At 36.5% G+C, this 12,807-nt stretch overlaps 1 protein-coding gene across 1 annotated transcript; it reads right to left on the bottom strand.

Moving 5' to 3' along the window:
- Positions 1-518: 518 nt before the first annotated feature.
- Positions 519-2,823, bottom strand: LOC7485679 (UDP-glucose iridoid glucosyltransferase). The gene is made up of 2 exons (XM_002299807.4): positions 2,117-2,823; positions 519-1,530 (listed from the first exon to the last, which is right to left on the bottom strand). The coding sequence occupies exons 1-2, from the start codon at positions 2,595-2,597 to the stop codon at positions 656-658; spliced, it is 1,356 nt and encodes a 451-aa protein (XP_002299843.1). The 5' UTR covers positions 2,598-2,823; the 3' UTR covers positions 519-655.
- Positions 2,824-12,807: the final 9,984 nt, after the last annotated feature.

Genomic DNA, 12,807 nt, shown 5'->3' with positions numbered 1-12,807 from the left:
AGATTATGTCCCATGCTTGACATGTAAGAAAGGTAAAATAGTTTTAACAATAGCCCGAAGAGATTTGGATATCTAGACCGGGTTGTAACTTAACATATGAAAAGACAACACTAGTATATTTTAGTAGACCTAAAGAGATTTGTACATGTAGGCCGAATTCTAACTTAAAACCTGGGCTAATATAGAAAAAGGCCCAATCCTTATATATTTAAGCTTTGTAGGTTAAAAAAATAGGACATCAGCTGCATCTCTTCTTTCTTGCATCTCGTCACACAGGTGTCCGGAATTTTGACGCATTGTCCGACTAGTATTTCTTGTCCGTACCTATGTAATTTTCTTTTACGTTATGGAGGTGATTTGGTCCTATTCGCAGAGAGTTGCGCTGTCATGTTTAGTAGGCTCAAATGATCAGTTAATCGTCAAAGTTTTCAAGTTCGGGAATTCAAGCTACCAGTAGTGTAAGTGTTGAATGCTCTTTCGCTGAGAACACCTTCAAGAATCAGAGAGAAGTGGAGAAATTTGCGGGAAAAATCTGGAAAAGATCCCAAGCTGGATTTCTTTTAACTTGTTAACAAAAAGCTTAACAAAAGAAGAAGCACACATGGGCACAGATCAAGACTGCTAGTGTCTGATTTATATCAAACAATTTATGCAACTAATATGACATGAACTCTAATAGCATTTTCAAGTTATTGTAGGAGGAACCACCTTCCTTTATACAAATCTCAACCTTTTCCTTTAAATTTTTAGCCTTGTGCCTCATCTCCTCTCCTTCAGAATCCACCATCAGCCTTCTTATTGCCCTTTCTATCTCCTTGCGCTCCAACTTGTTCTCCAGTTGCAAGCCTATTCCCCATACGTAACTAGCATATCTTGCATTCACTCTTTGGTCCCCAAAACATGGTTTGCATATCATTGGAACTCCTTCGGATATACTCTCCAGGGTTGAATTCCAGCCGCAGTGGCTCCAAAATCCTCCCACTGCAGAGTGCGCCAACACTTCCTTTTGGGGTGCCCATTTCACAATGCAACCTCTTTCTCCAACTATTTCTCTAAAATCCTCTGGCAACGATTCAATCCATTCTGATCCCGGAATTGAGCCAGGCCTGACGACCCACAAGAAGCGCTGCCAACTGCTGGCGAGACCCCAAGCCATTTCTGCTACCTCTGTCTCATCTATGGAAGCTAAGCTTCCCAAGCTTATGTAAAGAACTGAATTACAAGGCTGCTTTTCAAGCCAAGTAATGCAGCTAGTATCCTCATTTAGTAGACTACTAGAAGAGACTGGTGCAAATTTGTGCAAAGGGCCTATTGGAAAGATTGGAATGGGGCAATATCGTTGTTGCTGCTGTTCCAATGACGATTGTTCGAGGCAATCTATGGTATTCCATATAACAGCTGAAGACGTTCTTACATTGTACATCTGGGATATCATGTCCAAGAAATTATCAGGGACTCCAAATATGGAAACTGGTAAATCCTTGAACCTAAGAGAATGAAGGTTAGGAACTCGATCCTGTGACATAGAATCTGTGTTCCAAATTCTATTAGAATACTATAAATAAGAATATATAACAAAGTCTAGATCAGGAACAAATCATTAATAACTAGATATTGGTTCTCAACATGATAGAGAGAAGTCTTTACCTTGTATGATAATTTATTGGAAAGTTTCTTACGTTTGTGTTCTCTAACGCAAACCAAATAAAATCAAACGTTCACTATTAGAGATTGATTATCTATTAATCCTATTTCTGGAGTACACACAAAAAACTAAGAAGAGTTCAAATACAAATTAATTGAGCTCGAGCTGTTAAAACTTAAAATACCTGCTCATGAAAGTACTGTTGTAACCGGGCATGCAACAAATCTAAAAAATTCTGGATGTCATTGGTAAGAGTATGGATTTGAATGAAATATTGATAGATCTATCAATCATTTTGTATTAGTGTTTGAAAAAGGACAGTTTGGGACAAGGCAAATTTAACAAAAGCAGCTGTTCTATGACCATTGAAAGTTGAAATGACTCTGCTGATGGTTTATTTTCTGCTCAGTAAACAACAAATTAATGGGCTATATAGATTCTCTATATAAGCAATATATATTAGACATATACCTTGCCAAGGGATGCAACCTTCTTCCTTGAGTTGGCGAATGGCAACACGAGACTGAGCAGTGGCAACGCTGGAGGTGCACAATATAATACTTGAAAGCTTCAGATGATTGGCAGCAGCTTCAGCGAAGTACATGACCTCATCGTATATGACGCAGGTAACCTTATCATCTGGCTTCTGCTGCTGAGTCATCCTAGTCATGCATTCTTGAAAGGGTGTTTTGCAATTGCAATTAAGTGCTAATAAAATAGCTACTAAATTCCCAGAGCTAATTTCATCGGGGGATAAGCCATCTGGTATAGGTTGAAAGGTGAATTCATGGTGGCAGGATGGGTTAGGTGAGTTGAATTTGGTGTGAACAACGGTGATGGAGAAGCCCTGGGAGTGAAGTATGGCGCCAAGCTGAAGCATGGGATTTAAGTGGCCTTGGAATGGACACGGCACCAGGACCACACGGCCATGTCTCGGTGGTTGCTCCTCCATCAATCTCCCTCTTAACAATTTCGATGCAGCTTATTCATCAAAATGAAGAAGGAGATCTGAGGCAGTTTGTCAGAGATCTGCATGTTTCTTTCATTCTTCTTCGGATTATAAAATCATTAGACTGGATCTCAACTACTCGCATACGTTAAATATTTGATACTGGCATATTTAATTCTTCTTAGGATCATAAAATCTTTAGAATGGTTCTCAACCACTCGCATACGCTAAATATTTGATATCGGCAGACACATAGTCTTAATTTATTGTTGATTCTTAAAAGTTATTTGTGGACACAATAGTAAGTTTATAATTTAATATATCATAGAACAGCTCGTCTATATTTAATTATGGTTGTCTATAGTTACAAACCTCGACGGGCCAAGTGGATTGATTTGATGGCTAGACCGATCTGGATAAGGTAGACAACCAGGATAAACAAAAATCTAGCAAAATCTGATTGACCTGCAAGGTTGACCCATGACCTGAACGACCTGGCAAAACCCGGTTGAGACTCTTTTTTTTTCAAATGTGTTTTTTCTCCTAGCCAGAGACTCCTCTTTTTTATATATTTTTTAGTTAGTTATTAACCATTTTCAAAGTTTATTATATAAATACTAGAAAAATGTTTTATTTTTTCAATGTGGGATTTGAAGCACTTTAATATATATACTTTATGTTCACAAGAAAAAATTATTTTTTCAATGTGGAATTTGAAGCCCTTTAGTATATATACTCTATGTTCACAAGAAAAGAAAATTATGTTTTTTCAATGTGGGATAAAAAAAAATTTTGGTTTAAATACTTCAACTTAAAAGGAAACATACTAATATAGTATCTTTTCAATGTGAGATAAAAAACCTTTTGAAATAGTCTTTTAAACTTCATTATTTATAACATGTATAGCTTATATTCATATGGATTGTTTCTTAATTCTTTCATATAAAATATTAAAACTTCAAATATTTTTTTTAATTTTCCAGGTTGATTCGAGTTGACCTGAGTTGACCCGGATCAAACTGTGTAACCTAAGACCCGACTCCTTGGCCGGGTCAACCCCCGAGTCGGGTATGATAACTATGGTTACAAAGCTAAAAGCCACCGTAAAGCTTTCTTTAGCGTTGGATGATGAATTACTTTTTAAAATATTTTTTATCTGAAAAGGTATTAAAATAATATTTTTTTTATTTTTTAAAATTTATTTTTGACATTAATACATTAGAACGATCTAAAAATACAAAAAAATAATTTGAAGTAAATTTTTTAAAAAAACATTCAAAGGCACGATGCCACCACAAAAAAAACACTGCCTTAGTTGTATGCCTTTTTTGGAATTAATTAGCAGTGAAGTTGATGCATGAGCTTTTTTAGAAAAATAGATATTCTTCCTAGTAAATTTATTTTTGACATTAATACATTAGAACGATCTAAAAATACAAAAAAATAATTTGAAGTAAATTTTTTAAAAAAACATTCAAAGGCACGATGCCACCACAAAAAAACACTGCCTTAGTTGTATGCCTTTTTTGGAATTAATTAGCAGTGAAGTTGATGCATGAGCTTTTTTAGAAAAATAGATATTCTTCCTAGTAAATTTTATTATTTTTTATTTTGTTCTCCTATTCTTTATTATAATGCTTTTTTTATTTTTTTTATTTGAAGGGGATATTTTTTTTCTAATTTATTTTTTCATATTCAATATTATTAGGGTTATCTAGTTTTATTTTTATATATAAGTGGTTGTAATAGCATTTTAATAAAGGAGGACATAGAGGAATAAAATTAAGTATTTTGAGATTATTCCCACATTTATGGTATTCTTGGTCTTTAAGAATTTTAACTTGTAATAAATTTCTTATCCTTCACTTCGCCTACGTTAATTGGTATTAAAATTCAACGATCCTTAATGTTATTTTACTTTGCTGTGTGTTGCAGAACAACCATGGCTAAAAGAGATTGCAAATTAGAACGTGCTTGTATAGGAGGGGATGAGTTGTCCGCACAAAGGTGTTGTATTAAGAATCCATGATGAGGTGTTCGGTACAAAGATATTAGGGATGATGGTGTGGTTCAAGCACAAAATGATGTTCTTGATGGAGAACAATTTTTAATTGAAGTTGAACTCGAGGACGAATTCCTTCCAACCTAGAAAGATTGATACATGAGCATTTTTTGAAAAAATAGATATTTTTCTTAGTTAATTCTATTTCTTTCTATTTTATTTTTCTATTTCTTATTATGATGCTTTTCTATTGTTTTTCTATGATATTTTTCTCTAATTTATTTTTTTTATTTAGTATTATTATATTTTTTTATTTTCTATATAAAAAGTTGCAGTAGTTTTTTTCAGAAGAAAACATAAAAAAATAAATTAAATTTTTAAAGATTTTTCCCTCTATTTATTTATGGTATTCATGATATATACGAGGCAATGATACTTACAACCAATGTCTTTCCATTCCCAGGCACAACTTTGTCAATTATACAACGGTCTGTGGTGCTTGCCGCAACAGAAAGCAACCATGGTGCTGCCTTTGACTCCAATCCTTGCACAAGGAACTCCTCCTCTTGCAATGCGATGTGATTAACCTTGCATAAATACAATAGTAATCATATGATACACGAGGATTTCATGTCAATATTATTATTATTTTTATTTAATTTAAAAAACATTTTCTTTTATTGTGATTTTAGTTTTTCTTATTTAGTTTAGGAAATCAAGATTCATAATTTTATTTTTCTTAATTTGTTTAGGATTTCTATTATTTTTTTATTTTCAGGTTTTCTAATTTGTTTAAACTGATTTTTTGGTTTATTTAAGAACTTGTAAGCCTCTTTAAGAGGTATACCATAATAGAGTTTCATCTTCAACAATAAATTTATGAATTAAGGTTCTTGTATCTATTTCAGTCATTAATATGTTTTCTCCTGCTATTGTCCTATTATTTGCGCTTTCATTTGCATCAATTTGTGCTTATGCCTGCATCAGTTGATATCATAGCCTAACTATCACGACCTGAATTCCAGGCTCATGATCGTCAATGCAAGAGCGATACCACAAAGATACTCCACTTAAAATAAGCCTCAAAACTTACATTTCATAAAACAAATATATAAAATTTTGCAGCATTTCATTAACCTTCAAAATATTCTTTAATACCAATATAAACAAATAATAATTCATAATAGTTATTATAATATAAAAATCCAAACTTGAACTAAAACACTGTAATAGTAGAGAACTGTAAGTTATCAAATCAAGACTAAAAGGAAAGCCTTGTGAAAATAAGCAAGGCATACCAACCAAAAACAAAGAAGCATGATGTAACACCCCCCCCCCCCCACTTTTCCAGGGAGAAATCTAAGTGATAGGTCCCAAGATAGATTTATAAATGAAAAACAATTCTTTTCTGGTGAGAATGTACCACTGTTTAGATATTTCTTTCTTATTATTCCATGATAGGTTCTTGGCTTGATTATATAAGCCCAGCTACAACAAAATACCGAAATAATGGGAAAACTAATAGCAACAACTGAAATTCAAAATACATCTTAACATAAGAAAATAATACACTAACTCTCCTCTGTAAAGGACTCATTCCACTTCTGCCATATAATGCTCAACTGCCACGTCCCTTTTCCCACGTTGCATGTAACATGCAACTGCTTCTTCACGTTTCCACGTTGCATGCTCCTTTTTTTTTCCATGCAACGGCTTCTTCATCTTATCCCAAATATTTGGGATTTGGCCTACAATCTCGTTGATAACGTCGTGGCCTATCAATACCTCCCCCAACAAGTGGAGCCTTGTCCACAAGGTCTATAGCTGGAAACAACGTCCGTATCTGCTGAGTTGGTTCCCACGTTGCTTCCTCGACTGGAAGGTGTTTCCATTACACTAGACTCTCTTTGATAAGTTGGGTGCCCTGTTTAATCTAGCGGTAGTCTAATATAGCTTGAGGCTATAAGAAAATGACTCCTTTTATCAGTGAAGGGTGGTAATGCGACTGTTGTCTTTTCCTCAAGTGTCATGTTGTCATAGAATTTTTTAAGTAATGACATACGAAACACTGGATAAATGCGCACTCCTTCTGGTAACTGCAATTTGTAGGCCATAGAACCAATCTTCTCGATGATCTTGTATGGTCCATAAAATCGGCTAGCTAATTTCTGGAAGACTCTTTTGAAAATTGTTTGCTGACGATAGGAATGCAGCTTTAAAAGAACCCAATCGCCAATATTAAAAGAGATGTCCCTCCGTTTTTAGTCTACCAACTGCTTCATTTTATTCATTGAGCTAGCTAAGTTGGTCTTCAATTGTTGTAGCAGATCATCGTGACTCAGTAGTTGTCGATCAACTTCATGTACTGGAGAGAAACCTGTAGTGTAAATGGGAATGGAAGGCGGAAGACGACCATACAATGCTTGAAAAGGAGTCATCCATGTGGAAATGTGAAATGTGGTGTTATACTAATACTCAGCCCATGGTAAGTAACAACACCACTTTCTTGGCCATTGATGAACAAAACACCGAAGGTATTGCTCAACACAGCGGTTGACGACTTCAGTTTGGCCTTCTATTTGAGGATGATATACAGAACTAAGTTGTAGTTTGGTGCCCGACATCTTGAAGAATTCTTGCCAGAAATAGCTGATAAAGATGGGGTCACAATCACTAACAATGGACTTGGGCATGTCGTGCAACTTAATGATGCCTTCCATGAATTTTTCTGCCACAGTTTTTATAGTAAAAGGATGACTCAGAGGAAGGAAGTGGGCAGACTTACTCAACTGATCGACCACCACCATGATGGTGTCCTTCCCTTGAGACAGCGGTAATCTTTCAATAAAATCTAGAGTAATGTCATCCCAGACTTGACACAGGATTGGCAGAGGTTGAAGAAGCCTAGCTGGAGACAATGTTTCGACTTTCACCTTCTGACATATCTCACGCCCTCTGATATAATCTCGCACTGATTTATGCATCCTGGGCCAATAAAACTGTAAACGTAATTTTTTGAATGTACGAAGGATACCTGAATGACCCCCCACCTTGATGTTATGCACTTCATGTAACAAAGTAGTTCTTAAAGAGGAAACATCTGGAACAATGATCCTTCCTTTATATAGCAGTAATCCTTAACGCCATGTATATGATCCGCTAGGTTTTTCATTGGCCACACGACCCATTGATTGAATGTCTGGTCCGCTGCTACAGCTTTTCTGATTTCTTCCTATAAGGTAACTTGCGAAGTGAAAATACTGTGAAACATGGACTTCCTTACTTATGGGAGAGAGCATCTACTGCAGAGTTTTCTCTACCCGGTCTATAAATAATCTCGTAGTCATATCCCATGAGCTTAGTGACCCATTTTTGTTGCTCTGGAGTTACTACATGTTGGTCCAGGAAATATTTGAGGCTGCGTTGATCCATCTGAATAAAGAATTTATGACCAAAAGGTAAGGCCTCCATATTCTTGTGGCTTCCACGATTGCCAACATTTCTCTAGCATATGTCAACCAAGATTATTTAGTCACTTCAAGGGCGCGACTCATGTAGGCAATTAGTTTGCCTTGTTGAGATAGGACTGCACCAATACCTTCCCCAGATGCATCAGTTTCTATAGTGAAGAATTCGTTGAAGTTTGCCATGGCTAATGTTGGAGTGGTAGTCATGACCTGTTTGAGAGCTAGAAAGGCAGCTTTAGCTTCCTCATGCCATCTGAATTTCCCTTTTTTAAGAAGGTTGGTGAGTGGGCGAGCTATAATGCCATAACTTTGGACGAACTTTCTGTAATAGCCCGTCAATCCTAAGAAATCATATAGTTCTTATATGTTAGTGGGTGAAGGCCAAGCGACCATGGCTGCAATTTTACTATCATCCACTTTCACGCATTGGCTAGTTACAATGTGCCCCAGGTACTCCAACTCCTGTTTATCGAATACACACTTACTAGCTTTGACGTAGAACTGGTGCTCCTTTAATATCTTAAAGGTTTGTTTAACATGCACTAAATGTGTGTCCCAATCGAGGCTATAGACCAAAATATCATCAAAGAAAACTAATATGAATTTTCACATATGATGACGGAAAATAGAGTTCATAATAGCTTGAAAGGTAGAAGGAGTATTACACAGACCAAATGGCATTACCAAGTATTCAAAATGGCCATTATGTGTGCGAAAAGCAGTTTTATCGATATCATGTGGATTTACTCGCACCTGATGGTATTCGGCTCGCAAGTCTAGCTTGGTAAAATAAGAAGCACCGTAAAGCTCATCCAATATATCATCAACTGTGGGAATTGGAAAATGATCCTTAATGGTTACCGCGTTGAGTGGACGATAATCTGTGCAAAAGCACCAGTTCCCATCTTTCTTCTTTACTAGCAGGACAGGTGAAGAAAAAGGACTGGTGTTGTGGCGAATAAGACCGACTCTCAGCATCTCTGGGACCTGCTTTTCAATTTCGTTCTTCTAATAATGTGCGTATCTATAAGGTCTAACATTCACTGGTTCAGTACCTTCCTTAAGTGGGATACCATGATCAATCTCCCTCGTTGGCGGTAAACTTGAAGGCTCTGCAAACATATTAGAGAAATTTTGCAACATTGCTTGCATGCTTGGATGAATAGTTTGTGATGATTCCATATTAGTGACTTGATGGCATAAAGCAAACAGCACATTACTAGGACGAATTTCCTTAGAGATTTCCTTGAAAGATGTTGCTTGAATATCTTGCCCATCGACACCCGCCAACCTTTTGGTTTGGCCTTCCCATATAAATTCCATAGTTAACCGTTTCCAGTCACAAACCATAGAACCCAATAGCTCAAGCCATTGAATTCCCATAACGACATCCAATCCTGTGCGAGGTAAAGAATAAAAAGTTAAGGAAAAATGAGTGTCATGTAGGTCTATTTGTACCTCCTCAAACCGCCCTTTGCATCCAAGGCTCTCTCCATTGGCAACCCGAATTGAAAAGGTGTTTGTTAGCACTACCGGTAGCCTCAACAGATTAGTCATTCGCTCACTAATAAAATTATGAGTTGACCCACTGTCGATTAATACAATGACATGATGGGAACCAATTTTTGCAAATACCCTCATAGTTTTGGGCATGGTCCACCCTATTAGTGCATGTAGTGTAATCTCTGGTGTAACTATCTCTTCCTGGTTCTCCTCAGTTGTCAGTACTTCATTGCCATTGTCAGCTAACAAACTATTGCTGCCATCGTAACCCTCCAACATGAATACCCGTGGCCCCTGGCATTTGTGTCTTGCAATGAAACGATCATTGCAATTAAAACATAAGTTTTGAGCTCGCCTCCATTACATTTCATCCCAAGTAAGTCATCGCACAGGAACAGTAGGAGCTGGTGGTGCTGCTTGATTAGCAGGGGCAAGAGTTAATGGAGCTCGCATCAGATTGGCATGTCTTACACGTCTTCTTTGTCTTGCGAGTTGATCATCTTTCATGCGTGCTAAACTGATGACTTCTTTCAAAGTCCTAAGCTTAAACATTTGTATACCATCGGAGATGTTCATTTTTAAACCACCCATAAACGTTCCCACCAGTGCTCTTGTGTCCAGCCTCTTACTCAGTTGCCCAATCATTCGAATTCCTTCTGGTAATCACGCAGAGATCCAAGCTGTCTTATCCTTGAAAAGGCTTCATCAAAATCTTCACATTCGAAAGGTCCAAAGCGAGCCCAGAGTTCGTCCTCAAAATCTGCCCATGATATGACTCGTCCTTCATCCTGAAATGTCTTACGGAGCCACTGCCACCACTGGTTTGCCTCTCTTTCTAAGTGGTATGAAGCCAAAGAAACTTTCTGAGCTTCAGGAGTATTTTGGAACTTGAAAAATTGGTTCACACGATTGAACCACTCCGTTGGATCATCGCCTGAGAATCGAGGAAATTCAAGCCTTGCTGTTTTGGAAAAGACCACCATTCGTCCCCCTTCATGACCTTCATGTTGTTGGTTGCTATGGTTGGAAGGCTCCTTGTTGACGAGCATTACATTAGTGAGGCGGTTGATAGTTTCTTCTAAGTGATGAAGCCTGTCGACCATGCCTTGCTCCATACTTTCTAATCTATCCTACACTCCCCCAAGCCCAGCTTCTAGTTGTTCAATGTGCTCTTTATTTGTTCTCATAACGAAGCTCTGATACCAATGATAGGTCCCAAGATAGATTTATAAATGAAAAATAATTCTCTTCTGGTGAGAATTACCACTGTTTAGATATTTCTTTCTTATTATTCCATGATAGGTTATTGGCTTGATTATATAAGCCCAGCCACAACAAAATACCGAAATAATAGAAAAACTAATAGCAACAACTGAAATTCAAAATACATCTTAACATAAGAAAATAATACGTTAACTCTCCGCTATAAAGGACTCATTCCACTTCTGCCATATAATGCTCAACTACCACGACCCTTTCCCATGTAGAATGTAACATGCAACTGCTTCTTCATGTTTCCACGTTGCATGCTCCTTCTTTTTCCATGCAACGGCTTCTTCATCTTATCCCATATATTTGGGATTTGGCCTACAATCTCATTGACAACGTCGTGGCCTATCACTAAGTTATTTAAGTCCATTATCCATGGTAAATCACTAATTAATTACTCATTAATTCAAATTTTTGTAAGCAATTTCTTTTTTAAAAAAAATAAAATCAAATATAATATCGAGTTGAGAGGTTTTTTTCTATCGATTTTGTATTTTCAATTTTATCTTCAATATTTTTTTTAACGGTCAGTCAAGTTACCTTTGAACTGATCAAGTCAATTAGATTATATCATGATAATTTTCATATAATTTAATTCTAAATCTGAATTAGATAAAAAGTTGAATTAAAAAATTCTAAAATTAACATATTGGGACGAGCATAATAACAATTTTTCTACAACCTAAATATTTTTTCTTACTATAAAAAAATTTGGATATCATCCATAGCATAACATTTTCTTTTTAACAATTTAAACTTGTATCTATTTGGTTATATTTTGGGGAGATTTAGTCAATAAAACCATACGTATGTGTGTTGAGAAATGGTTCATGTATTGGACATTTTCTTTTTAACAAAAGATCCACTGGATGGATTCGACGAAGGATCAGTCAATACCTAAAAAACTAGTTCAAAATTCTTTAACATATAAACGGTCCTTTTTTATTTTCACTAAGGTGGTATCTTCGGTCTAATTTTCTAAAAAGATTTGTTATATACACAGTATTTTGTTCCTTTATTTGGACCTCTGTTACAGTGTTTTTATACCCGGTCCGATGATCAACCCGACTTAAAGCCCGGGTCACGGGTTTTGACTGAATCACCCGTGTCAACCCTATTTTTTTTTATAAATCAAAACGACGTTGTTTTGGTAAAAAATAAAAAAATAGTCAACAGGTTTCAACCCGGTTTTGATCGGGTCTTGTCGGGTTAATCGGGTCACTAGATCAACTCGTCGGGTCAACTGAGTTTTTAATTACCCCTATTTTTTTATAAATCCAATCCAGTTCTAGCCCCGAATCAACCGGATCCCGGATAGACCCTGCATGCCGGGCCAGGTTTTACTCTGTTATGATATGTAAAAATTCCGTAGAGTGGAATGCCAACAGCCAAGATTACTCTACTGTTCAAGCACCAAAATCAGCTATTCTGGGCAGGCATGCACCAATCACAGATGCATACACAGCCTGCATTGCCTTCCCATTCATTTCATGTGGTCAACAATGACGTGCCTTGAATAACCAATATGCGACACCAAGCCATTAATGGCATCCTTTCCTTTCAATATGAACTATATTTTTCACTCTCATTTATGAGGTCATATGAATATTGCATAGAAGGTTTGCCAAATTCTAGAGTTCATATGCGAGGCCACGGCCCTTTCTTCTCAGTACAACGGGCGAATTAAGCAATTTTAGGACTGCCGTCCGTAGAAATGTTTTAAATTGGCCCCTTTCACGTCCTCTTCATCTGGTAATAGGAAATTAAATAAGGTCTTATGATTGTGCTAGCATAAGATTTCAGATCATATCATGTCAAGTCAAATGATCATATACAGAGAAGCCGGCAAGGGAGTTGACTCTGCTACGATATCAAACTATTCTTCTGGTTTTTTTCTGCTAGCGTCTACTACTTTTTCCTGATATGCTTTCTTGCCATAAAATGCATCAAAAATAAAAATGATGAAAACATG

This window comes from Populus trichocarpa, chromosome 1 (genome assembly GCF_000002775.5).
Source record: "Populus trichocarpa isolate Nisqually-1 chromosome 1, P.trichocarpa_v4.1, whole genome shotgun sequence".
Lineage (NCBI taxonomy): Eukaryota > Viridiplantae > Streptophyta > Magnoliopsida > Malpighiales > Salicaceae > Populus > Populus trichocarpa.
This window is presented reverse-complemented; position numbering and strand designations above follow the sequence as displayed.

Excerpts from the sequence above, each read along its gene's own strand:
- LOC7485679 (XM_002299807.4), bottom strand. The coding sequence starts at position 2,597 with ATGGAGGAGCAACCACCGAGACATGGCCGTGTGGTCCTGGTGCCGTGT. Across the intron at positions 1,531-2,116 it reads AGGTTGCATCCCTTGGCAAG|ATTCTATGTCACAGGATCGA; the intron begins GTATATGTCTAA and ends TTTGGAACACAG.